We start from the raw sequence: 27,979 nt of genomic DNA on the forward strand, positions 1-27,979 counted from the left end.
CCTCACAGGGCTGAGTAATGTGCCCTCATCCCATCTCTAGAGGAGATAAAAGGCATTGAGAAACCCGGGCTTAGGGTTAAGGCCCAGCACCCAGGGTGGTACCCACAGTATGTCTCCTGCACATTCCCTCAGGTGTAATGCTGTCCCCAGGGGTCTGTCTTATGGTTTGTCAAACAGCAGCTCCCAAATCCTGGGAGAACTGTAGAACTGTGAGCCCCTTCTGGTGCTCAAGATCTCTTCCTGTCTGCTGGCTATCCCTGTCACAAGTTTTACATGAAAATATTGTAGAGGCAATGGCTATGGAGGAGTGGCAGCAGGCTTGGCTGATCCTATGGGCCACTGATGAGCTGAGGGCCGCAGCTTGGCAGACAGTAATCTTCATGTTTAAAGCAGATTTTCTGTGTCCACCTGGTGCCTCGTCTGGTCTTTTCATCAGTGCTTTCCTGTTGGCTGAGCATTTTTAGCCCAGGGAAAGCAGTGATTGCAGCTAATGCGTGACACCTCTGGGAGGAGAATATTTCCCTAGGGGGAATGATTTGCCATCCAGTCCTGCATTAGGAGCACTCTAAATCTTGTGAACAATGTTTGTTTATGTCTGACAGCTCTGCAGGGTTTGCTCAGCTGCTTTCCGGCATGCTGAAACCTAGCATGAATGTGTAGAATGAATACCAGTTGCAACAAACTCATAAATGAGGTGTGTCCCAGCTGCAAGGCATGTTTTAATCTGTACTCCTGCTTGGGAGCAGTCCACCCTTCTCATTTCCTCTGCCTGTTAAATAATTGAGGAAAGGTCATGATACAACTCCCGCAGAAGTCATTAAAGCTGCACAAAATCTTACATACTGATTGCAAAGCTGCAAGTAGATTTGCCACTCTTCTCCCTCTGTCCAGGCAATAGTTTTGGTCCAGAGAGGTTGTGTTGTTAAAAGGACATCTTTTTAGCAGAAGTAGGGGAAAAATGAGCAAGCTTTTCAGTTTGTTAGCTTGAAAATGCCAAGTTTTAGCTGGGAGCTCTTTTTTCACAAGGAGCACCATACCGGGGGCATTACTGCATAGTGTCTCCTACCTGGGGGTCACAGTGAGATCACCCTGAGCTCCTTCTCATCCATCACTTCTCAAACAGCACTTTAGCAGTGCTAGAGTGTATCTGGGAAACAAAGCATTATGCATGAAGAGAAAAGGGAGATTTAATATATCAGGATATATCAATGTGAGGTCAGGATAGGAGGCTGGGGATGCTGCTAATGATTTTTTGGAAAGTATAGCCAAATTGCATTTTAAAAATGAGCTTTCTGATGCCTTTCTGCCTCCCTATCCACTTGTTAGGTCAAGCACTTTAGGATTAATCATACTGAAATCAGTGAGGCTGTTGCACCTGTTCCTGGGTGCCAGCTTGTTAAAGGCGCAATTCAAAATCTTGTGCCCAAATCTTTCTCACAAAGGAGGAAGCAAATGAGATCATGATGCAGACAAATGTGTTCATGATTGCAATTAACTCTGATTCTCTCTCCCTTTTCTGGTATATCTGTTCCAGAACTTCCTGTCTGTTCTCAGCACCTTCTGCTCTGGAGAGAACCTCTCTATCCAGTAAAGTGTGGAACTGTGTTCTCATGGTTTTGCTCTCTACTACTGTATGGCAACTGCTGAGTCACAGCCTGAACAACTGATTGAGCACCTGGGGAAAGGAATAGCTCAACAGCTCAGCCCTGGGAGCACAGGTGAAGGCAATTCATCTGTGTGACCGAAAGGGGTGGAGCCTGGCAGAACCTCCCTTAGACCCCATTTAAGGGCTGACTTAAAAAACTTCCTCCTAATATCTAATCTAAACCTTTCTGTCTTAGTTTAAAACTATTCCCCCTTGTCTTATTTTGTCACTTACTCATCTCCCCCCATAAAATCTTTTCCTGTGGGTGCCAGAACAGAATCCTGATCCTAATGTTCACAGAGGAGCTCTAAGAGATGTCTATCCAGATAGATTCCTGCTAACAGTTTGCTTTGATTAGTTTTTATTTCCTTGCTTTCAGGCACCAGCAAGAGAAGCCCGGTTTGCTCCAGCTGTCTTTCAAATGTTACTTGAAAAGCTGCTCCCTGGGAGGCACACTCACTTGTTTTGTTTTCTTGTAGGTGACTCCAGGTAGCAAAGCTGCAATAGCCAACCTGTGTATAGGAGACCAGATCATAGCCATTGATGGAGTGAACACAGATAACATGACGCACCTTGAGGCACAGAACAAAATCAAGGGCTGTGCGGATGAACTCACCCTGACGGTTAGCAGGTATGTCACCAGTGGTGGGTGGGGAGACGGGGGGATGTGGAGTGAGCAGTAGCTGTGTTTTGGTTTGGCAGCATTGGTTTGTTTAAGCTGACCTCTTACTGCTTTGTAAGGCCAGGCGCTGGGTTGCAAGAGGGTGTTGCCTTTCAGCCTTTAATCCTAACGCTGCTTGCATTTGCTGCACTTTGACCTTATGAAAACAATATTCTCAGTGAGAAATTGGCTGATAAGTTGTCAAAGTCTGTCAGCCTATTCTGTGGCCTCTGACAGCAAGAAATCCAAGACAGGTCTCATGAAAACTTTACTCGTAGCAGAGGAGGTATGACCAGAGATTACTTTTCTTCCTGTTGCAGTAATTTAGCAGTTAACACGTGTGGTTATGTGCTGTCCAAACTATTATCTAGTTTCTCCCACATGCAGACTCAAAAATTGTTCATTTTGAAGTTTAAAAGTACCAGAGCCTGGTGGGGTGCTGGGGATTTACCCTTGTTTAAACTGCGGCTGTGGGTACCAACTTCACAGTGGATTCAGGAGAGGTGCAAAAGCATGTCTCAAGTAACATAGTAGTTCAGTTGTTTGGGACCTTTCCATGATAATGGGAAGTCTTTTACTGTAACTTGCATAATGCTAGCAATTCAACATTATTTCCCAGGTTAGGAAAAAATGATGGGCCTTGGCCAAAAAAAGCCTGGTAATTCATTGAGGGGAATTCACAGAGAGAAGAGAGGAGCAAAGCAAAGGTGGTGTGAATGGCATGGCAGACTGCTAGCCCTGATGTTTTTCGTGCTGACCCTTAACGTGGAAGCTTTCCTGCAGAGGAGTGCTCCTTGGCTGCCCCGAAATGTCTGACTTCTTGGTTTGCAAGCCAGTGCTGTGTGGTTGTGGCTGGGAGAGAGGAGAGGAGGCCAGGGTTCTTTTAGCTGCTGAGCAGGCTTAGTCTTACAGGTCATTGAGTCTGTAAAACGTGTTTGCTAATGTTAATTACAAAGCTGTTAACTTTATGGCTACCCCATGCCCTTATCAGCCTTGGGTGCGGAAGCTGAAGCTGCCTGGAGGCAGGTTTCTAGCTGTGTGTGCAGCTGAGTGGAATCGTGGAGGGCTTTGAGCTGAAACTGCCCTCTTTTTCAGAGCCATCTTTAAATGAGACACCATGAAGTGTGTGACAGGCACTGCTGCTGCTGTACTGACTGACAAATAAATGGCCAAAGAGAGTGTCAATAGTGCAAGGAAGTGAAAAGTAATGATCTAACTACTCTTCCACCCCAGGGTTTAATAGTGTAGCCCATTGCTCTGTATAAAACCCATTTTAGATGGCTCTAAGGGCCTTCAAGTCTTTGGTCCTCTTTATTCTTTGGGATTAAGATTCTGCTTAGGGAAGAACTGCTTGCTTGTTTAGAGGTTTGATAGCTGCTGGAGATGTGTTTATATTTGGGGGTATGATGCCACAGGATGGTTTCTCAGAGAAAAAAGCACTGTTTTAATGCCAGAAGGCAGTCGTGCATCACACGACATCATTCCTGGCCATTCTTTCATCAGGATATTTTATCCCTAGCCCTCAGCTGTCTTCTCTTGGGCCTCTGTAACTACATCTTTTGTGAACGTGGCTCTCTAAGCAGCTGCCTGGATACAAAGAGGGAAGGATATCGCCTGTGCTTCACCACCACCAGCTCCTGGGTTGGCTCTCTGTGCTCCACAGTCATAACTCATGAGCTGGATCCACATACAAAGCAGCTGTGCTGGCAAGGGCTGCTGGCAAAGGCTCCTGAGCTGACAGGGCAGCAGCTCTGTAACCGGAGCTGTTGCTGTGGGTCTTTAGTGTTTTTTAAGTTAATACCTGATTAATTTTAAATGATTGCTCATGGAGCTATGTATGCAAAATGCTATCAGATCTGTGTTCAGGGTAGCATCAGGGTTATGCCAGGAGGGATTTTTACAAACATTTGTTAGAGCTCATGCCAAAGGTTTCAGTTCCATGAGGGGACACTGCTGTTGTGACAGTGGGGACATCATTTGTGATTTGTGACTATACTGTGAATGCTGTAAATACACATGAGTTCAAGAGGAGAATGGATGTATTTATGGAAGTAAAATCTGTAAAGGGTGGTATGGACCATCATAGTGTCTCTGTTGCAGGAAGCCCCTGGGCTGCAAAAAGCTGGATGCTGGTGTGTTCTAGGGGAAGCATAGTGCTATGCTCGTCTTGTCCTTCTTCCTCACACCTAAACAAATATTATGTGTGTTCATCTGCATCTATGTAACCCTCTTCTCTTTTAGTGGTAGCTGAGTGGTTAAAATGTCCCTATCTTTGGCTGCATTAGTGATTATTTAAGAGAAGTGTAAATATAGAGAACCAGAGAGACTTAAACACTTCTGGTAAAGGAAATGCTGTTTGTACTGTGTACTTGATTGTGAATATCAACAGCATTCCAATGTTTCCTGTTTCGATATTTTTCCTAAATGATGGTAACAGTCCAGAAATATTTCAGATCAGATTGTAGGCAGGAAATCTTGTCTAACACGTCGCTGTTTAAAAAAGGATCAAGTACTAACAGGAGAGACTGTGCCTCGACTGCTTCTTTCACCTAAAGGGGCAGATTTTGCTCGGGTGTAAAGTCAGTCACAAACTGTTTTCTCTGAATGTGCTTTTCTAGTTGGCACTGTATGATGTGTGAGCAGAGCTGGAGAGGTCTGCCTTCAGCCTTGAAAGTGGTTCTTCTGCAGAGTTGGCGCACACACCAAATTCCTGCTGGACTTAGCAAGCCTAGCAGGTCCCCCCTCTCTTCTCATTGGTTTTGCTTTTTTTTCCAGAGTAGAGAGTCTTCTTAGAAACATAGCTCCCAATAAATGAAGGAAAAGCTTCTGATGTTGTCTTCAGTGGTGTACTCTCAAGCTCTGCACCACGGTTTTCTTTGATATGCATAGAAAGACCAACTTACAGTGGAGTCTGCACTTCAGTCAACTCAAAGCCACCTGGTTGCCAAACTGAGAAATTTCACAGGTGGAGTTTTAAGCCTCTTGCATTCATCAGAGGGAGGAAGTTTGGGATCTTGATTCTTTGAGAAGAGCTTTTTTTTTTTCTTTTTTTTTTTTTCTTCTTTTTTTTCAGTGGATGTCTGTACCTCTTAGCACTGACTTTTGAGGGTCAAGCAAAGCCTTGTCCCTGGCTGCCCCTCTACTAAGTGCACCTCCAATTTGCCTTTTAATGGAGGTGAGCAGCTAGATGTGTCCAGTCTAGAAAGCACTGTCACCTTGCTCTGGAAAATTGGTGTGTTTTGGGAAAGAAACACACTTGGATGAGAAAGCATTCAAAGATAGGAAGGCTCAAGAAACAAAAACTCGCACAATGGCCACAAAGTCCAGGGCATCACTGATGTCAGTGGTAATACTTGTAGTGAATTTGGTACGCAGCTTTGTGTAGTAGTAGCTACAGATGGGCAGAAGTGGACAAATACTCATTCCAGTTGCAGTACAGGTGAAAGTTATCTCTGAAAGAAGTGGTTGTAGTCACCTAGTGGGTAGCAAAGCTGTGCTCATGTGCAGCCATGAGCAACTCCAAGGTGAACTATGGGTATTTATGTTTTTTTAACAAAAGAAGAAATATTCCTAAAGCCATTCCTTTGTGTTTGGAGACAGATTGGGGTGGTAACAGGAAAAGAAGATTTGTGGAAAAGAGTGCAAGCATATAATCTTGTTTTCTGCTCCTACTGTCCTTTTCTTCAAATTCCAATCTCCTACTCAGCAGCCCTGCTGCCAGTGTATGATATATTAATACATTTTTTTGTTTGCAAAACAGTCTGTTACTCTGCTAAAATGATGCCAAGGAATGAAGCTATGTGTTTTTTTTTTTTTTTTTTTTTTTTTTTTTTAAACTGCTAAGATCAGGAAAGTCAGATCTGCTACCAGCAGATGTTAAATGCATTGTCAAAAAGGATCATGTGTAATGCTTATGGAGAAGGAGCGAGGAGAGACAGACAATGTCCTTTGTGCCATACTCGGTAGGTTCAGCTGCACCCTCTCTGTGGGAAGCTCCCCATCCTTGTTCCACGTGTTCCCAGTGTTCAGCTGTGGCTGCATAAAGCCACAATAGGCTTGGGTTTGTGTTCTAGGAAGTCTGCAGAGTTTGTTGACTCATTTAAGCTTGCTTTTTGCTTCCCTGCCAGCAAGAGTTTTCCAGGTCTGTCATTGTGCTAATAATGCCTGTGGCCTGGGAAGCCTGGAGCTGTGCACAGCTATATAAGGAGATGTGGAGCGACCATCTCCAGCAGCTCAAGGCTCTCCTGGCTGCCTTTGTGCTCCCCAGCTCTCTCAGCACTTTTTACCAGTGATAAGTGCTTTCAAAGGCATTTTGGCAAGTCAAACCTGGTGTTTGCTATACTGTTACACCCTCTTTGGCAAGGCAGAAGCTGTGAACTCTGTAGGTGACTAGTTCAGAAAACAGTAGGTGTGCCTTATCCTTTGCCACTTATCTAAAACCCTGGGAGCTTCTGAGAGAGGACTTGTTTAGGTCTTTTCTCATTTTTCACCTCACGAACCTTCTACCTTAGAAGAAACTTTTCTGCTTTTAGGAGTTCAATTGCTACTCTGGTAAATTAGACTTGCCTCTCTCAGTGTTTGAAATAAGAATGTAAATGTGCCTTTTTTACTGAACTTATTTACGCAATTCTTGGCAACAGAATTAGATCCTCATTTTCCAGCACTGAATTTTCCCTTGAAGCTATGGCCTAGCTCTGCACACAGAGCGTTGATAACAAAATCTAGCCTCTTGTGATTGCTTATATTATACTGTATTCAAGCCAAGCTTCATGAAGAATGATGAATTTCACAAATACTTCTCCAGATTCTTGCCTTGACTTGCATGCAGTTTCCTTCTTATCCTTCCTACCAGACCTCTGCATCCAAGCTAGTATCTGTTCTTATCTCAGGTCTTGGTTTCTGCCTGGATGGAAAAGCAAATGCACGGCTCATTCCCTGGCCTAGTCTTAGTTGCCCTCTCTCCAGTGGCAAGGAAACGGCATGGAAATGTAAACTACAAATGTGATGAAGTTTGTATGTTTGCATGCCTGCTATTAGTTTTCCTGGCAGGTGTTCCTGTGTTTGTCTGACAGTCATGTTTCTGTCCTCTCTTTCTGTACTGTGTGTCACTCCCTTTGCTGGAGTATATAGGAGAAAGAATATATTCTAACTTAAATTTGAATTTGAGCTAGCTGCCCGTTCCCTGCTTCCCATAAGTGATATGAACATATGCAGATATGGTGAAGATGTGATCAGTCTAACCAATCCAGCTGACCTGTGCCTCGTATCCCTACTTCCCAGCCTTCTAGAAGATAAGTCCTGGGCCAGCAGTTGGACAGACGTGAACATTTTGATGCTATTTCTCTCTCTCTCAATTCAGAGCAAGTGCTGGTGGCAGGAACCCTTTACTGAGAGCAGGTGTTGCTGCAGTCCTACTGATTACCCACAGATTGCAGCTTCTGTGGCAGTAGTGGGATGCAATGGGACATGTGCTGTGCTGGACCCACTAGCAATGCATCCCAAGCAAAGCTGTCTCATCTTCAGCTTCGCTGGGGCCATAAATGGGCCGTTGTGAGAGCAAGTGAAGGGCTCTGTGGCAGCTGTTGTGAAGACAAGGGAAGCTTTGTTCTCCTGGCCTTAGAGGGACAACTGTGCGGGCTGTTTAACCTTTCTGTTTGGATAGCATCTAAACTGGATTGGAAGTAAAGCCTGGAGTGACCTTGCTGCTTCCATTTATAAGCAGTGACAGATTGGAATGGCAGCAGGCTGGGCAACAAACTGGCATTTTTTGCGTTGCTATCAAAAAAGGGAGCAAAATCTGTACAGAAACATGTTGGCTACAGTAGCTGACCATAGGTATCTCCCAGACACTGGAGACCAATGTGCTGTGCCACCTCATGTACCAAGCCAGGGGCAGTAGGATGGAGGTAACCCCTTGGGGCCCTGGGAAGAGGTTTCTGCTTTGTGTACGTACGTTGGCTTGTTCCAAGCTTAAATCTGCAGGTTGTGAAAGGCCTTCTGCTGATTCTGAAATTTGGCATTATTAAACTGCTGCAAAAGAAAATACTACTTGGAAAGTGCTTCAATCAGGACCAGTGAGAATTGGCACCAGGGATGCCTCATGCTAGAAATCCACTGAAGTGTTTAATGCTTTCTGAACTGCTCTTTCATCTCCATCCAGTGTCTACTTGCTTATAGCCTGGCTGGCAGGTGTTTGTTTCCATGAGCTCTGCTGTGCCCCCATGTTTTCCAGAGGTCACACGTGATCTTCCAAAGAGGAAGGCTTTGTGCTGGTCAGTGGGCTGTTCCCCTCTGTGCAAATATGATTTTCATGTGCAAAATGCAGCCACCCTAGAGGTGGCTGTGACTTTGTTATGCTCCATGGCTGTGATGTGGGTAAAAATCACTGGTTCCTCAGGCACTCCTAAAACACTAGACGAGAAGCGAGGAGGGAATAATTGTTTTACACTCACCTGGGGTACGTTGCACATCCACAGTAACAACAGCTGTTGGGGCAAGATGATTATTAGATTGTTGTAGAGCTGATCCCAAGCAGCTGTTATATTTGTGCTCCTCAGTCTGTGTGTGCCCTAGTGCATCATATGCCAGGGGTCAGATGGGCAGGCTGTTGGCTCTTGGCACTGCAGCTGCTGCCACAGAATGAAATAACCCCAAGCCAAAGATCTGCTGTACCTGACTCAAAGTGTGCAGAGGATGCTGTCTGTGACCCATGCCTGTATACTTTCTTGCAAAAGGATGTACTTCAGAAAGCAGGCTTCAGGCAGGATTTCTTTTGTGTGAAGTCCAGAGCACAGTAGATGAAGTAGCAGGTGAATGAATTCCCTATAGAAACTCTTCTCTTCCCAGAGTGAGTGGGTTGCCTGTCACTTCCTCCCACTGAGCTGCTATCTGTGTGTAAGTATTATTTATGCAGTAAGTGTCTGTGCAGCACAGGTAGGGTTTTTTCATTATTTTTGTTTAAAGATGTACTGAAACTGGTGGGCCTTTGGAATAATAGAGTAGACCAGATTGAATTTTTATTGTGGGTAGCTCTATAACCTGTTTCTCTACCCTTGTCAGCTTTATAAGCCTTTTCTGTTTAAAGTCTCTTTCCAGCTATCCAGTTAATTCTCAGTGGAAACAATCTTGTTTTGCTAACTAAGAACTTAAACTGTAGCTGGCCCTGACCCCGCAGATATCTGGGAAGAACATCTGCCTGTAATTGCAGAATTTAGAGAGTTTCAGGATCTCCTGTCAAAACAGGACATGGATTTCAAAACTCATCCAAAGAGTTTATCAGCTGTCTAGTCGTTGCATTGTGTAATATTTAACACTGAATGATGGTTTTCATTCAGTGGTACTGCCGCCACTTTATTCCCTACTATTACAAATTTTGGCAGAAGCAGCAGTTTTTGGTCCCTCCTTAAAGCTAACTGTTCTCTGTACATGTGAGAATCTTAGATGGCATGTGTTTCCCACAAAGAATCTCAAGCAAATATAAGTTTAATTCCTGTTTCTCCCTCGCTACTTTTTCTGTTGTTCTTTGGGGCACAACAAAACTCCAGAATGATGTTGCTAGAAGCAGCTGGTTTTAGTTGCAGATTTGTGTTTCAGGCTGCTGCAATTGGGTCAGACTAGCAAAGGTTAGCAGACTTTCTCTTGGACGCACTATCATCTCAGTTTTTAGTCCCATTGCTGACTTTGACCCATTTCTTTTTTTTTCATGATTCCCAAAAGCCTCTGTTCTACATGGATTCTACTGTATGAATAAGAAAATTCTGGAGACCCAAAGCGAGAAATATTTCCAGCAGCCCAAGTTCAAGAACACAGTGTTCTATGTATATTTAATACAGATACGACTCATTTCATTTCCATGCGACTCATAGGAGCTGGAAAACAGTAATTTGAATTGTCTCAGTTAAAGGGTATGCATCTCAGGGACGTTTCCATCTTCTGCTGTTGGGTGACCCCTAAATATATTGCCTGGGTTGGAGCCCACATCTCTTGTGTCATCAGTGGAGTCCCAAAGGATGAGTTGTGTGGATTCCTACTTTAACCATACTCAAACTATACAGAAGTTTGGTGGAAATGAAGCTCATGAGCTGAAAACAAGTCCTCTAATAGCAACAGTGATGTGCAGCAGTGGAAGTAGATTAACTGTTGGGAATTCATGTGTTTCAGAACGGAGTCAAAAGTCTGGTCACCGCTTGTAAATGAAGAGGGAAAGGCGCATCCTTACAAGATGAATCTAGCCTCCCAGCCCCAGGTAAGGAACAGACTATCTGCATGCTTGTGCCCACTTAGTCCTGTCTAACTTTGGAGTGGTTTCTGGCCTGGTACCCGAAGATGCTGAGCATGTGTCACTCTGTCACACTGGGTAGTGTGTGTGCGCCCCATGTTTGCCTTCAGAGATGGTCATTCTTCCTCGTGCTCAGATGCCTGCTGCCATGGAGAGCTGGTTGGAAAACTTGCTTAAACCTGTCATAAAGCGCACATGAAGGCACTGTGGAAGTGTGGCTTGATTAAATCATCGCTACTCTTGCTAAGGCTGATGATTTTCATAGATAAGAAAGATCTTAAGGAAGGAAAATGATTTAGTGTCTTCTGTTTTTTTGCTTTTTGTTATGCAGTTGTTTTTTCCCCTCTTCCCAACAGGCTGTTATTAGCAGTCTAGCTGTGGAGAAAGCAGAAGAGAAACATATCAGCCTTTTGTATTTTTATCTGTGTGGCAGATCTTGCAAGTTTTGTCGAGGAGGTTGATTTTATAACTTGTTGGTAGCCTTCCCTTATCAGTCTGCTGCTTCTATCGAGTAAACGTAGCAATATCAGTGAGCTGTGCAAGGATGTTGGCTAGGCTAGGTTCAGAGGACTATTCTGCGCAAATCTACAGCTATGCTAAAATTAAAAGGGTTTTCTGGGTTTTCACCAGGATAGTGGATTTTTGTCCTAGTACATCTCCCGTATGAATCTGTCTAGCAAAATGAGAGGAGAGAAAAATAGCTTGACTTGGCAATTAAATAAGTGCTGATATGACTTTTTGGGATGGAAAGGGCCTGAACCTGAAGTAGTGTGTGCAGCAATGCCCTGCCTAGACTCAATTTGGGATCATTCCATGCTCCCTTTTATGCCAAGTGGCCGTGTGTTGCTTGGCTCGGAGCATGGTGCTGTGTTCTCCAGGTATTTCATAGCTTAGCCAAAGCATAATGTGAAGCCATTTGGACTTAGGCTGGAGCCATGCAGTGACGCTGCCTATGACACCACTGAGCTGGGATCTGCTCTGTGTCTTCTGCCCTGGAGGTGTTCTGCTGCAAACCTTGGGACTGGGGAAATGAGAAGTGCAGAATCCGCTCTGAGACTCCCCTGCAAGGCTTCAGGGGGCTGGTATCTAAAAAGCGTGTTTCTGGAAAGGTGGATAATGCACAGTCTTTGAAATAAACCTCATCTTATGCTCTCACAAAGGTAACTTTGTTCCTTCCTAGCACTGCATCTCAGAACAAAATAGACTTTGTGGTGCTTTGTAAAACCTAGTGGTGGCTGGTCAGTCTGTCTGTGCAGTTGTTTTACGGCATGATTTCACTGCTCAGTAATTCTCACTGAAACATTTTATTTTTAATAGTCAGTTGTGGGGTTTCTTCTGCAGTGAGTGTTGAAAGGCTGTGAACTCCAACATGCAGGTTAAATTAGTGCTTCTGAAGTGCAAGCTGGCAGCACTGCATGGTAAAGAGAGAGCTGGTCCAGCCACAACATCTGTACCTAATGTGTGAGCTGAAGCATAAAATTCACCTTGTCCAGTTGAAACTGAAGTGAGAGACTTCACTGGCTTTAAATATATACATACCTGTAGCCCTGCTTCTCCTAGGTGATCCTTAGGTCAACGCTGGCAAAAGAAAATCAGGAAGTACCAGCTGTAGTAATCTTCTGGTATCTGTGTCTGGACAGAGATATGAGTTGTAGCTCAAAAACTAAACCTTATGTAACCAATCTGATAAGCTTTCCATTAATTTCAGTGTGCCAGCAGAAATGAGTGAGGAAAAAGCATGTTCTGCAGTTATGCATGGGTCCCTACTGCAGTGCGGAACTAGAAGGGACATGAGTAATGGGTGAGGCAATGGAAGTCTCTGCTTTCCTTCCTGAAATTCAGATAAAGGGCATCACAGAGACCAGGTGGAATTCATCAGGGCTGTGGAGTGCACCTAATAGCCTAATCTTAGCCCTGTTTCTGGTTCTAGCTCTGGCCCCTCTGCAAGTACTCTGATGCTGCCATCTCAAAGTTTGAGATTTATGATACCAGTCCTTAACTGACTTCAGCAGGAGAATTTGTCAAAAAAAACCAAACCAAAACAAAAAAACAACCCCCCCCCCCACCAAAACAACAAAAAAAAGCAAACAAAAAAAATGACTACAGCAAGATTCCTGTTACAAACCCTATTTCTGGTCAGTAACTCTTGTTTTAATTTAGCACTAGAAGCCAACACTGGGCTACATGCTCCTGTGACTGGCTCCAAAGGAGTTTTTTCCTGGTGTAAGGAGTGACATTCAAGCTCCCACAGAAGTCTTGCCTTTCTTCTTTCTGTTTTTAAAACGGAGCCAATTAAATCGTTTTCAGTGGCTTAGCAATTGATGGTGCTTGCTGGTGTTCTGAACACAGGGCTTTTCTTCACATGGGTTAGTCCAGCCATGGGCTGGAGCAGGGAAATTTAGCAGTGTGAGATGTGTGGCTCATGTCTCCAAACCACACGCTCCTATTTACCCTTTCTATTTCACAGTGCCAAAGACTAGTGTCATGAACACCATCAGGTTTTGAGCTGTGTTCTTTTCTTTATATTTTAATCCTTTTTAAATACCCATTTCCTTTTTCAGTAGCTGACTGCAGCTAGTAGAGATCTGTGGTGAGGGCTGTCTGCTTGCAGTATGATGTCAGCGTAGCACGTTGACTTCTGCCAGATCTGCGGTGAGAACTCAGCAAGTTTATCTGGGGCTGTGTATTTACAGTATCACCAGAGCCAGCAGCAGCATGCAGAAGATGCTGTGCATGTACCAGTGTGGCAAACTGGTAGGAATTTTCTTGCAAAGATGCTGAGCCTCATTTTCAGACAGCACTGGTAGAAGCCATAAGCAGAGCTGACTCTCTGAAGGCAGTGCTGTCTGAATTGTTTAGGTTTATCTAACTGCCTTACCAGTGAAAGCAGTACACATGCTGCCCTTGGCTGCCGGCTTACGCAGAGCACTTAAGTCCCTTACCAAAGAAAATAAGGCATGCTGAGTCCAAGTAGTTCATTAGGGCCAGATCCACTGTTTTCTGAAGATGTTTCTCGCTGTATTTGATCACAGCCTTTGGAATGCAGCAATACCATAATATACGTGAATAGAGTTAATTCAGACTCAAAAGAAAAGCTTTAAAGCCTTTGCAGTAGAGATTGGAGAGCAATTATTCAAATAATTTCTCCCTTTCTTAAAATGAGGTACTATTTGACATTGATCCCCAACTTCACTATCTACATTGAAACTTCTCAGCATCTGGCCACCTTCTTTGCCTGTTCCCATTTCATTTCTACAGTTAAATCTTTGAGAGTGATCTTGCAAAATAGTTTTTGGTTTATGTCATAAGTGGCTAATTAGACACTAAGATCACTGCTTGTACTCTTTTTACCATTTGCAATAAGCTTTTTGTTTATGTCTGTAGTCTTTTTGGAGGCTGACACTTGGTGAAATGCTGCATCTGTCTGTGTGAGTATTTTCCCTTACTTGGAATGCAAGCTCAAGATGCTTTTGAGTGCCTTTGGAGGGGAGAAAAAAAAAAAAAGGCATTCCACAACCTCCCATGCATTCCCCAAAGTCCTAAATACCAAGACTGACTTCATTGTCTGTGCTAGTCTTTTCAAACAAGAAAGCCATGGCCTTATTATTTCATTATTCTTATCTTTATCCTCTTAAATTCATTCAAGCCAAGGCAAGAGTGATGACAAAATCGCATTTTATCAAAAGGTGTAGCAGCCTATCTCAGTGGTGATGGCTCTGCTGCTGTGCTGGCTTTGTTTTGGGTGTGACCATGGTAACGTGATGGGAAGGAAATGACGGAGACTTCTTCGTATATTTACTCAATTATTTCACTTGCACTTCTCACCCGGATCATGAGGGCATTCACTCAATGTCATTTTCCCATCAAGAGCTTTTCCGCACTGCAGTGGGAAAGATTAAAATAACACGTCCGCCTGTCCCTTCTGCTTAACTTTTTTAGGAAAAGGGATCGCAAGCAAGAGAACAACTTATTTTGGTAACTGAGCTAATATTGATGCTTGTGGTATGACCGGAGGACAGGATAATTTCAAACTACCATGCTCTCTGGTAGCCTGGGCCAGGCAGTAAGCTCCAGAGCCATGTGTGCTGTGCTGTTGTGTTGCTTGTCAGTAAAATGAACTGAAAATCTTGTTATCTCTGTGTCTGTGCCTTGCCTTGCTAAACCCGGGCTTTCTGGGAGAAGGTTTGGCTTTTTCCTGTGTTTGTGTGACAGTGAGGTCAGTGGGCCAAGGTCTCTGTGCTTAGTGAGATCATGTAGGAAGTGACCGGGAGAGACTGGCTTTGAGGGTGGTCAGTGCCAGGACTGTCTCCAAGCAAAGCTGAAAACCCTCACTTTGACATCACATCTTTCTTAACCATAGAAGATAAGGGCTTTCAAACTCAAGAATGCTCTTTACAAGAGGAAAAAAAAAAAAAAAAAAAAAAAAATAGAAAAAGAAACAAGGTCCAGACTTGCAGATGAGGGAGCGAGGGAGTTCTGGAGGTGAATCATGGTACTTGTGGGATGGCAAGAGCAGACAGCTGCTTCTGTCCTCCCAAGGCTCCTTGTGAGAGTGCTTGCCCTATCCCCATCCTCGTCCTCGCTGGGTGATGTCATTGTTTCTATCTTGTGTACTTTATCTCCTTGGATACCAGGAAGGCCAGGGCTATAGAAACTGGGTGTGTGGTAGGCCTGGTCTTTGATAAGGCCAAGCGTGCGTGGGCAATGCATGAAGCAATAGGTATATAAAATAATATTATATGGTGACCTGCTGGTTTTGGTTAAAAGGCGTTACTGCATGGATGTGGAATGCTTTAAGGACTTGGAGGGAGAGGATGTGGGAAGCCAGCCGTGTTGTTTTACCCCCCTACAATAACAAAGCCCCAAACCCTTTCTAATTTCTAATCAGATTTCAAAGCATTGCAAAAGATTTTTCCATAGCTGAAAAACCCCAAACAATAACAGAGGGAGAGGTGAAAGCGGAGGCACCGCTCCTTGTGCCTGCAGCTGGTGAAGCATTCCCTCAGCTGGAGCTGGCTGTGAGGACAGGCTCTGCAGAGGTACTGGTGCTCCTAGGCATGAGCATGGCCTTCACTTCGCATGTGGCCTCACGGGGATGGGGATGGGGCCAGGCACGCTGGCTGTGGGTTTGTGCTCTCCTCTGCATGCATGGCGCTCTCCTTTGCTGAGGTTTGGTCAGGGGCCCATTTTCTTCGAGCTGAGTAAACATTTGTGCCGAGAAAATTTTAATCGTGTTTCCTCTTGGCATGGCTCTTGAGGCGTGTGCTCCAGCATCCAAGTCTCCATCTCTGCAGGCTGGTAAGATGCGGTTTGGCTGGGTTGTGAGGCTGGCTCTGGGGCCTGCAGGGTTGCGGGGGTGCTGGAGAACATCTCCCTGCAGCTGCAGTGCCTGGGTGCTAATAGTTTAAATTTGCAGCATCAAGTAGGAGTTCCTTTAGCTCCCTGGACTCCATAACGTGGAGCCTTGGGCTGTATCTGAGGTGGACTTTGCTTGCAATTCAGCTGTGGGGTAGGCAGCCAGCCATGCTGCAGGGGATGGCACAGCCATGGCGATTTCACAGACCTGGCATCCCCAAGCATGGCCTGATGTGAGCAGGAAGAAGGGGCCATTGTTCTCTCAGAGAATTCCCCGTCATGCTGGCGTGGTCGGAAACGCTGAGCTGCTTCCTGCTCTGGTGCGGGGATGTTTTCCCTGTACCACAGCTAGTGCTGTGGCTGCTCCCTGCCTGGAAGAAGCTGCAGCACTGTGATACCTTTTTTGCTTGATGGTGACCAGGTGTGGGACTGCCTCATTTCTGATATTTTTCCAGTGCTAAATCACAGACTCTGACATAAACACACAATTCCTGGAGCTGGGGCTTTCACAAAGCAAATGCCCAACCCAGAGCCTGGTGGGCAGGTCTGGCAAATCCCTAGGTAAATGCATTTAACAGGGAAAACAGGTTATCTTTTGATCTTGGTTTTGCTACGTGAAAGTACTTGTTCTTCACAAATTCCTTCCACTGCTTGAGCAGAAAAAGCATCATGGTGTGACAAAGTGATGGAGAATTCGGGTTATCCAAATGCTCTTTATAATTTTATTGCTTTTGCTATATTGTCTGACTTTTAGGTTACAGATCTTCTGTGCTCTTCTTGAGATGGGATTTTTTCTGACCTAATCTTCAGACATTCTCTTCAGGATTCTCTATGCTCTATTTGGTCTGTTATAAACTCCCTTACAGTCTCTCGTGGATTTTAGCTTTGTGAGCACTGCTACAGATGTCCTGGTGCTTCTGGAAGCTTAGACTTGAACGTTATTAAACAGCAGAAAACTTACCTGGTGGCAAGTAGTCAGAAACTTCCAACGTGGCTTCAGTGCCTGAGCACAATTTGCAGTTGAGTCCAGGCACTAATGTGATTTCCATCTTTTTCCTCCATCCAGCTCCCTGTTTTCTCAATGTTTGTGGATGCTTAATGGTCCTTCAGGCTTCTGTCATGCTGTCAGACTGATTGGAGCTTGGTTGACAGATTCGAAGTCCTTGGTCGGGATGTGAACGTGTCCACATGCGTGTAGAGCATGTAATTGAGATGTCTTAAGAAACTGCTTGACTTTCCTAAGGAAACCTTCCTTAGGAAGCTAGAAATTAAAAACAAACAAACAAAAAACTAAATTACTTCCTTTTCTCTAATTCTTGGTTAATACTGAAGTGTTTGCACAATACAGATTGTGACATGATTTAATCTTTGAGCCTATGTGACCTAAGAGTATAATTCCTTTAGCCTAAAACTTCTGCCTCTGTCTTTCATTAAACTGACTACTTACATGTCTGCATATACTCTCTTCCACTTGCTGCCTCAGAATGGTGTTCTAACATATGCATTTAATGCTGATAAAAAGAGCGCTGATACTTTTCCCCATGGTGTGATTTACAGGCTGAAGTAATTATTATTTTTTGCTAATATCCACAGTTTCTGCCATGGGAAAGACTATTTTTATGAGCACTTTGAATGAGATTGTAACAAAGGAGATTAGCTAATTACTCCAGGGTCTGTCTTCCTTTGGTGTGTGGGAAAGTTTCATGGCTGATTTCCATTTGTGTTGGCCAGAAAGCTGTGGGAGAGCAATCGCATCATCCCACACCTGAACTTCTTGAGCTACCCCACTGATTGCGTATGACTTGTATCTCATGAGTGTGTTTGGACCTGTACTCCTCTTCTGTAAGGGTTCCTGTGTGTGCCTTGTGTGTGCCATTGAACAAGGTGACTCCCATTTGTCAGTTCAGGGACATTAGCCAGCTGCTAATGAGAAGAAGGAAATCTTGAGGCATAAAAGCAATTTTAAGAAAGCTCTATAGGGGAATTTAGTCATGCTTGTTTCTAATGAGTGTTTATTCTGTAACTATAGCTCTATCGAACGAGAGCCATGAGACACTGAAAGGACAGTGAAAGCTCACTTCCTTGGTGTAGAAGTCAGCATGTGTATGGAGTGGGAAGCAAACTGGTGGTGCCAATTATGACAACGAAGTGTGGGCCCAGCATATTTGAGAAGGGCCCTGTTTGATCCTGTGCCAGTGGGCGCAAGCCCTGTAATGAAGCCGTTCCCAGCCTCTGGCCCAGACTTCTCAAAATGCACATTTTAGTGCCATCTTTCAGCACTGAATATTTCAGTCACCTCTGTGGACTTTCTTCTGCCTTCTCTGTTGAGGCCTCATTGTATTCCCTTCTTGCTTTCGCTAAGCACTTTCTCCAGGAGGAACAAGCCTTGAGTGCTGTTAGCTTTGCCCTAGGGCTGTGGTTCCCAGCCTGCTGAGCAGAAGATGGGGCTACCAATTTCCCCATTTTTGTTAGAGCTGCATGTGATTCAGAATTTTTTTTTTTTTTTTTTTTTTTTACATCATATTTGTCTGGAATTTTCTCCGAAGTTATCCGCTAATGCCTCTGAAAGCTCCAATTTGCAGCAAGCCCAGAATGTCTGGGTGATTCTTCTGATGTTAAGGAAGTCTCTGATCTTGTCGAGGCATTTAGCCACCACTGCCTGTGGGCAGTCCTTTGTGTTAACAACGGTCATCTTCCCACCTCTTCTGGGGCAGTGTTTTTTGTTCAGATAGTTCTAAGTTGTTCATGAAAGAATGATGTTAGACCAATCTCTGCTGAAGGAGCAGATGTAGTCTAGTACATTTATAGTTATGTCAGATTCCTTCTTTTTGGTGTGCCCTTGTCTTGGGAAAATCAGTCTTTCAGCTGCTATTGAAGAGTGCTCTTCTGTCTGCCCGTCAGTCTTCACTTTCCATTGAAATTAACCCTACTTTCAGGATTTGCAGCGAATACTTAAAATATGTAGACTTACATGAAAAGGTGGGCCCTGTGCCTCACCCTAGCTTTGCAGAGCTTCCAGGTGTGCAGCAGCTGATCTCATACTGTCACTGTGCTTCGGAGATCTTGCATTCCTGGCGCATCACCTGCATGACCTCCTGAGTGCCAGCCTGAAGGGGCCATGTTGGCCATCCAGGATGGAGACGGGCTCTGCCAACATGTTGAGGACACTCATCTTCTTTGGGGCAGCGAGCTCCCAGGTGCCACCACATTTCAGCGTGACCCTTGCAGCAGCTGCATGCTCTGGGCTGCCTGCCACATCCCCCTGCACGCCTGAGCACCACTGACTTGTGCCTTTGCTCCTTTGCATGCAGGAAATAAGGCACATAGGAAGCGCACACAACCGGAGCGCGGTCCCCTTCACTGCTGCCACGGCTTCTGCCCCCAAGGTGATCACTGCTCAGTACAACAGCCCGGCGGGCCTCTACTCCTCAGAAAATCTCCAGACCTTCAACAATGCTGTGGAGTCAAAGACATCACCTGGGCCCCCTGAGCCCAGCAAGCTGTAAGTATCGTCCATGCCTCTGAGCTCTGCCCAGCTGGGGAAATGTAACAGCTCTCTTTCAGGACAGGGGACGGAGCAGACGGGCAAGAGTGGATGCAGCACCCAGGGACAGATCTCCTGGGAGTGGGGAACGTCTTATACGACGCAGAGATGAAATTAACACTCTTGTGTTTCTTTGTTTAGCAGAGACCGACGCAGTTTCCATGTGCATTCAGCATGACGTGCAAGCCTGCTGGTCTGAACAGGTGCCTGACAGCTCACTGTGAGCTCTTTGTACAGCGGGTATCTCATTGTGACAGTGCTGAGCAGGAAGGGTGCAGCTAGAGCAGGAGGAACGTCCATCCTGGCTCCCAACTGGCCTGGTGCTCACAGACAGGCTTTGACCTTCCTATTTTTATTATCCAACTCAGTTTTTCTCACGAGCTTTAATATCTAGATGAAACTTTTCGTAGTGGTGTGAATAATTTTATGAATGAGACTTAAAATGATCTCAATCTTGAAAGCTTTGTAGTTCTACTTGAGTAACAACCATAACTTCACCATGGGAACTTTTTGTTCCTGAAAGTCCAAGGTTTTTTTTTTTGTTGTTGTTTTAATTGGAAGCCATAAAACAGGAGCTTTCTGAAAGCTGCATATGTTGCAGCTGTTGGGCAAGGTGCTGGGTGTTTCCTTCTCACCCCACATTCAGTGATTGAGTTAGGGATGGCAGGGAGAAAAGAAATCTGGCTTTATGTTAACATGTTGGGACCATTTGGCAGTCAAATTCCATCTAGTGTACTCTGAAGTCCCCCCCAGGAGATAGCGCTCCCTGGAAGCCTGGGCTGTTTGATGCAATTTGTATATGAGGCAAATAAATTGTATTGCAGAGTTCGGTCTTGCAAAGGAAGCAAGAAGGACAGGGAGAAGCCGTGCCACTGAACGTGGCTCTTTTGGAATTGGAGGTGCAGTGGCTGCTCAGCAGGGTGCCCAGACCAAATTGGGAGGGGCAGCAGTGAGGGTGGACAGCAGGGCTGTGGCTGAATGCTCAGTCCTGCTGCCATGTCTTCATTGCTGTTGTGAGTGGAGTGGCTGTGGTTTGCTTAGTGTGTGGACACACCTGGAGCGAGGAGGCTGGAGCTAAAGCATCAGCTGAAAGCCTTTAATGTAAAGTGATGTATGCAGTGGTGTGTCCCTCTGGCAGAAGCAACAGGCAGTATTCTGTTTATTTCACTTGGAGTATTGGTTTAGCTCTCCATTAACTTCTGAATTCTTTCCTTTCTTCCTCCTCTGCATCTTTCCTTCAATTCCACCACATAAAATACAAACGCATCCCAAACAAACACAACTCGTGCTGCTCATTGCACATGGGTATGTGCCTACAGCCGCCGCTCGCCGATGGGTGCACAGCAGGCTCCCTTTGCCTCTGTCTATAACCCGCTGCAGTCACCCAGTGTGGAGGCACGGGGCAGGCACAGCCCTGGTGCCCTGTCCAGCCAGGTTCGTGTGGGGCCGGAGCAGCTGAAGCACGCGGCCCAGGCCTGCCCTAAAAGCCCTGTGGAGGTGGAGGTGCCAGGACTGAAGGTGCTGCATGTGCAGTTCAATTCTCCCCTGCAGCTCTATTCGCAGAGCAACATCATGGATTCCCTGCAGGGGCAGATCTCCTCCATCAGCCCTGATTTCCCCAGGTAACCTGCCTGCCACTTCCATAGCCAGCACAGAGCATCCACTCATCTGCGTCTCAGTGTCCACAAGTGCCTTGTCTCTGTCTGTGGCTCCCAGTGCTGGTTGGTCATGAGGGAGCACTTACATTTCACCTTCCCAAGGGCAGTGCATGACTTCACAGGAGCTTTCTCTGCATTGTGTTTGTGTCAAGCACCAAAACATCGTTTCAGCCTGCCCGTGTGTCTGGTACTGCATACAGCAAGGAGTTAAGGGATATTCCTGGAGGATCCACTTGCAATGGATGGATTTTCTATGGGAGGGTGTTTATCCCAACAGCTGCTTTTTTTTTTTCTCCCAAACCAAAATGACTGTTATTTGCAGCTGGGTGCTGCTACATGTGTCTGTATGTGGTCAGCTGTAGTTTAGTTTGCCTGGCTGGGCCATGGCTGTGTGTGAGGAGCTTAATTTCCAGGTGAAACAGGTCCTGCATGTTTCCCTCTTTGTCTGGCAAAGCTTATGGGTTTGGAGTAGCCCAGGCGGGTGGCAGGTGTGCAGAGAACACCTCCAACTGAGGTAGAGCTTTTCAGAGGTGCTTAGGAGCTGGCCCCATGGATCTCATGGTTCCTTAGCCTTTATGTTCCCCTCCTTGGCTGAGCACCACATGCTTAGAAACAAGCAGGTTGGTGTCCTGGTCCACAGGCTCCCATGGGCAGGCTTTGCTGTGTGACAGCTGCCAAGTGATGGCAGGATGCAATGGATTCACAGCTGTATTATTGCTCAGAGAAGTTACTTGCTATGAGTCACCAGTTGGGCTGTAGGTGATCCTGTGTTCCCCAGGAGCAGGCACATTGGCTGGGCAGCTTTGCTGGGTGGCTGATGCTGCTAACAAAGGAGACAACAAAAGCAAGTACAAGATCTCCCTGTAGCCCAGCTTTAAGACTTTTATAAGCTTGACAAAATGTGTTCACGTGTAATAATGGAATCACATTAGTAATGAAAAGACTGCTTTTCTGAAGATGCTGTGCGAGACAGCCTTTATGTCTTCTTAATACCATCATCTTGCCAGTTTTAAAGCTCTGTTTTAAAGCAGTGTTATTCCATCAGTATTGCGAGTTTCCTGCACTAGAAGCATTGAAATCTAGTCATAATTGTTGGGGTTGGAGGTACCAGTAGAGAGGGGTGCTGGAGCTGTGTGTTACAAAGCTGTTTTGGGCAAGGGCACCATTTGGTGTGTTTGCAGCAGATGAAGTGCCTTTGTGACAGCAGATAGCATAAATCTGCTGGTGTGGAGACCTGTTACTGCAGGCATTACAGCGCTGTGTCCTTGGCCCTTCAAAAGATGCACGTGCTGTTTGTTGGGTTCTGTTTTGTTCTTGTGTGAGTACTGTAGTTTTTCCCTGCTCTGACAATTGGAGGTATCTCACTCTTCAGAATATAAATTTGAGCAATTGGGGTTTTTTTTTTAATATTTTTTCTGAAATTTTGTATATGCAAGCGTATCTATTTGGTACATCTCTGGAAGAGCTGATCTGTATGTTTTGCATACCATCAAAATGCATGGTTGAAATGCAATGGCTTTGTTTGACTCTCCTGCTCGTTCAGATGATAGAGCCTTTGCTTTTGAATGCATGTTTGTGAGACATTGTTAGTGTGCACACTCCAAGGACTGCCTTCCTCTCCAATGATTTTGGAGGTGGACAGTGAAGGGAGTACGTCAGTTTATATAAGGTGAATGTAATGTGGAGCACTGATTCATTTGGGATAATCTAGAACATTGTCTATGTAATTGAAGGGATCTTGTTTTATTCAGGGTGAAAATCTGTAAGTGGGATTTAGGCTTCCAGGATTCAGATGCTTGCAAGTCTAGTGTGCTTCCTGCTCCAGTGAGAATTAGCAAAGTCCTCGGGTCGGGAGTGGACATAATGCCCACTTGAAACACTATTTCCGACTATTTCCAGAGGATCCTTTATCTGGATCCTGCAGCTGTTACTGAGTGAAGGTGGCTTTCACTACCACTTCATAACGTGCTTGCAAAGATGCATATTTTTCTAAGAAATAAAATTTATTGAATTTGAGAGTCACGGCAGTGTAAGGTAGCAGTCTCAGGTGGTTTAGGTGTGTGGGGACTGCACAGTGGTGGCAAAGCTACTATGTGGGACTCCTGTCCCAGTACGTGTTATTTCCTGGTTCCTGGACAGTAAGACAGTTTCTGGAGTAAGCAGCAACTGGGAAGCAGAGGGAATGCGCTGGGGCTGGCCAGGGCTGGTGAGTGAGAACCTGATGACAGCAGAGTGCATGGGTGGCCCAGCACCTCAGTCCTGGGGGCTGCAGCTGTCTTCTGAGAGCACATCCGGCACCTCTGTGTCTCATGGCATCCTGTTCTGCCTTTGCACGTTCGTCTCTCAGTCGCGTGATGCATTGCGATGGTTTTGCTAGAGGGACTGGCTGTAGTGTTTAGCCATTGAACAAGTGTGTTTTCTCTTCCTTCCTCAGTTTAGATCAGCACAGCCATCCCTCAGGCAGCATTGCCATAGACAGAGATTCTGAGGTTTACAAGATGCTCCAGGAGAACCAAGAATCGCATGAGCCACCCAGGCAGTCTGCTTCCTTCCTAGTGCTGCAGGAGATTTTGGAGTCAGAGGAGAAAGGTAAGCCCTCCTGAGCACCCAGCCTGGGTGCACCCTTTCTTTCAGCCATTCCTTGGGCTGTGTATGGTGGCTCAGAGTAATGTCTCAAACTTTCTTCTCCTTCCTTAACTGTTGTTTCTTCAAAGTAGTACGTACAGGTGACTTCCACAAAAACTGTTGTCCCTTTCACTGACGTTACTCTTAAATTTCTTCTCTGCAGCTAGTTTCGATGTCTATGGGCACATATTGTTACTCATTCATTGACTGAATGCTCAAGAAATAAAACCCTACTGCATTTAGTTCTTAAGGAATTCTAGAAGTTGCAAAAGCCTTCCAGACTGTCCCAAGTTTTGCCCCTATTGGAAAATATTCACCAATTTAAGGACCATCTTAGATTTATGACAACAGGTAATACAAGATAGTATTCTTTAGTGAATCGTAATGTTTCTGGGTGCCATCCTTTGACAGGAGAAAAAAGGATCTTCTACAACTGAATATAAAAAATTTGGAAGCAAGGTTACAGCAATCAGTTTGCAGTTTTAGACCTGTGAAAATCTTGTGCTGCTTGGCACTCTTAATCTGACATCTGGACAGCATGCAGTTCAAGGCTATAGGCTTCTAGATAAAAACTCTGATTAACTTAGGTGGGAGCCAAATCATACTCCCTTCTCCCTTTAAATAGAGTAAAATAAACAAATAAGTAGGGAAAGAATTCCAGGAATGAGGATTTTTTCCCCCCTCTTAAACCAGTTGAGACTTCATCTGTTGTGTTATTGGCTTGCAGTAGAGTATTCAATTTCATCCAACAAAAGCGTGGTGCTGAGATATCAGAAAGGAAAACAGCTCAGCCAAATGCTGTTAGACCTAAGTGATCTGTAAGGGAACAGTAAAATTAAGGAAGTAAGGAAACAATAGGAAAAGAGAAAATAGGATTTTTGAGTCTTTACAGTTAAAATTTCTATCTGAAAGGATCTTAATAATGAGTGTTTGCAGCTTACCTCCCTCCCAGGGTTCAACTCCTGCGTGGAAAGGACTGGAGGAGCCAGGACTTCTCACGCATCCAAGGTCCCCCTCTGTGCTTAGTAGTGCTGAAGAAGATAAGCAAAAGCCTCTCTAGTTTATCAGTCTTTGAAGATTTGCAGCATTGCTGGGATTCTCTGGCATGAGGTTTGCCTGCTTGATCACAGGCCAGGATAGGCTTGGGTATTGCTCTGCTGTGAGCTGTAATCACCCATGCAGAGCAAGGTTATGCAGCCCCAGAGGAAATGGTGCCCTGGCTCACACACTACTGTTCCTGGCTGAGATAGCATCCTTGGCAATAAGTGACACCTTCTGTGGGATGCTCCTCTGAGCTTGTCTTCAGGCATTGGCTTGTGAGCAGCAGCAGAGAGCTGTCATCTCCCAGCTAGGACCAGTCCTTGCGGCGTTGCCAGAGGCATGGACTATGCTGATCCACACCAGCTGAAAGGATGGGGTCTGTGTGTGGCTGCTGGTGTGGGGAAGCATCGTGGCTGCTCTCTGTTTAGACTTGAGCCTGCATGCTGAGGCTTAGGGTGTTTCAGAGAGTGGAACAAGTTATGTTTCCTCGGGCATTTTGTTAAGCCAGTTCCTTTAGAGATTGAAAAATGTGCTGTCAGTGTTACTAATGTGGACAAAGTGCTGTTCAAAGCAGAAGAAGCAAGCAGGGGGATAGGGTAGAACCTGAAAATGTGGTTGCTTCTTCCTTTTCAACAAGGATCACTGCCAGTGATGGGGGTAGCAGCCAGGTGCCTCCTGGTGTGACTGTAGGGTCCACGGGCTTCTGTCCCCATTAGGGCACCTCACACTTAGCACTGAGCTAGTGCAATCCCCTGAGCCAAATGCTGCTGTGTAGGAGAAACAGCTGTAAGCTCAACCTGGGGTGCACTGTTTGTGGCTGTTAAGGCAGTGCGGTGGCACTTAGGCTGGGTGACAGTGAGGTGGGGTGGGCAGTGCCCCAGCTTTTTCCCTTGATTCTCTGCCAGTGGTGCTGCCCTGGGTTGTGAAATGTCTCAGACCTTGCTGTTCACTGGGGTGAGCCTCTCCAGGATTCTTCTTCCACTCCAAAAGGATCAGTGGGTGTACTTTGGCTTGGAAATAGTCAGAAGGGTTTTGTGCCACTTCACTGGGGGAGGCTGACATGTCTGCTCAACAGCCTCCTCTGTCCTTTTGTGACATCGTGGGAATCTGCATCCCTTCTTCCGCTCTTGCCTGGTACAGGTGAAAGTCACATAGATAATGCTAGTTGTATCAATGGTATCATTTTGTTAGAGGCTTCCTTTTGACTGCAGATATTTAAAGGCTTGCCTCCTATCCAGCATCTAGGATCTGCTACTTTTGTAGGCATCCAGATGTCTCCTTTGAAAGTCCTGCAATTGGGAGGTACTTTCACCCCTGGAGTATGCCACGTGCTCCATATCCCTGCAACAAGGAGTTAACCAAGGAGCTGTGAGGGGAGCACAACACTCTACACTAGACAGCGGAGAGGAAAAGGCTTTGAAGGCCTTATTGACTGCTGGGACACCCACTTCCTCTTTCTGAACCCAAATCTAGCCATCGGCTTGAGTGTGTGCTCAGAACACGGCAAGCAGGCTCTGATGCTTCTGAGGCTGAGACTTTGCTTTTGCTTCGAATCTCTGTGCATGTGAGATGTGTTAGCCAATATCTGATGGGCTTTTAAGATGAGAAAGGGCAGTATCTCATCTTAGGGCCCACTGTCTCAGGCCCTGGGTTTCCAGAGCCAGGATCAGCTATGTCCCTTCTCACACTCCTCCCTGCACACCCTAAGTCCCTTCCTCCTTCCCATGCATGAATTTTTGCCTCAAAGCTGATGTTGAAGGACATCACCCCTCCCTAGCAGAGCATCTGCTTGGGAGAAGCTTGGAGTCACGCATCTCACATGCTCTGAAGCACTCTCCTTCCACCCCCAGGAGATCCCAGCAAACCATCTGGATTTAGGAGCGTCAAGGCTCCCACCACAAAGGTGGCCTCATCGATTGGGAATGCTCAGAAGCTGCCCATGTGTGACAAGTGTGGATCTGGCATTGTGTAAGTAAGCCTGTCCCCAGGGCAAGCAACCTGTGCTTGTGCACCCAGGGTCCAGCCCAGCATGTGTGTTCTCACCAGCTTTGGTAGTGCTCACCCTGTAAATTCGGCAGCGAGGCAGGAATTGGGTATCCCTCTACTGTTCCATGTCAAAGCAAATCCCTTTGAGACAGCCTCAGTGCTGTTGTTTTGCTTCCTACCAGAAATCTGTTAATAGCACTTACAGGTAAAGTGAACTTTCCATTTGAGGCTAATGTGTTTAATGATTTTCATGTCCTATTGGTCCCAGCCATGCAGTGGTGTCCTGCCTTGGCAAGCTGGGTGCAGTGAGCTTGGAGAGCTGCCTTCTGCTCCTGTGCCAATGCAGTACCACACATCTCCCAGTGGATCTATGCAGTTAATTTTTGTTGGTTTTGTAGGGTATGTCTGACTTCTAGCACAGCAAGAGCTAGATACAGAGCTGCTGTAACAGCACAACCAACCTCTGTCTCTGATATACTCTCTAGGTTTTCAGCCACATTTTCCTCTGCTCTCATTTCCTACTTAGCCTTCACTTACTGCAACCTACTTAGCTCCAGGGGTGAATGCTGGATGCCCACCTGCATTGTTTTGGAGGAGTTCAGCTTTGTCAGGTGCAGTGTTGTGCTGCTGTGAGACCGAGCACACTGCAGTTGCATGGGCCTGGCATGCCTCCATCTCCAAGGACTATCAGAGTTGTTGCAGAAGCAATCCATAGGCTATAAATGTGAATCAGAGACAAATCATACAATTACTCTGCCAGCCACGTACAGCTGGAGTGAAAGCACAGGACTATGACTAGCTTTAAAAAGTAAAGAATGATGAAAAATATAGATGGCTGATGGAACAAATGCTGCTGGCAACTTGTGCTGCTGTTGCTGGTAGCTTGCAAGCTGCTGTGTAGTTCTTCTTAGATTTGTTGGATCAGTCTGGGAAGCCAGAGCTTGTCCATGCTGAGTGGGACAGCGAGTCTGAGACCAGTCAGGATCTGGTTGGCTTGTGCCCCTGCTCTGAGCAGGCAGCCCTTAGCAGAGGGCAGTGGCTGGCTATGCCTCTCTGGTGGTGGTGGCAGTCACTTCCACATGTGGTCTAAAACCTGGTTGTTTGGGACATACCTGGAGCTTGCACCCCACCTGATGGTCAAGCTGATCCTGTTTTTTCTCCCTGGGTGTTTGAAGGCTGTTACCTG

General features: G+C 45.7%; 1 protein-coding gene across 1 annotated transcript in view; it reads left to right on the forward strand.

Annotated features, from left to right (window-relative positions):
- PDLIM1 (PDZ and LIM domain 1) overlaps window positions 1-27,979 on the forward strand; it is a gene marked incomplete at both ends in the record, with an annotated part of 35,860 nt that overhangs the window by 7,432 nt on the left and 449 nt on the right. The window contains 5 exons of the mRNA XM_079536492.1: window positions 2,125-2,276; window positions 10,467-10,551; window positions 19,251-19,441; window positions 23,576-23,730; window positions 26,658-26,775. Of these exons, the coding sequence (XP_079392618.1) occupies window positions 2,125-2,276; window positions 10,467-10,551; window positions 19,251-19,441; window positions 23,576-23,730; window positions 26,658-26,775 (701 nt within the window). The remainder of the gene's footprint in view (window positions 1-2,124; window positions 2,277-10,466; window positions 10,552-19,250; window positions 19,442-23,575; window positions 23,731-26,657; window positions 26,776-27,979) is intronic.

Source organism: Tetrao urogallus, assembly GCF_951394365.1.
Source record: "Tetrao urogallus genome assembly, chromosome: 5".
Taxonomy (NCBI): Eukaryota; Metazoa; Chordata; class Aves; order Galliformes; family Phasianidae; genus Tetrao; species Tetrao urogallus.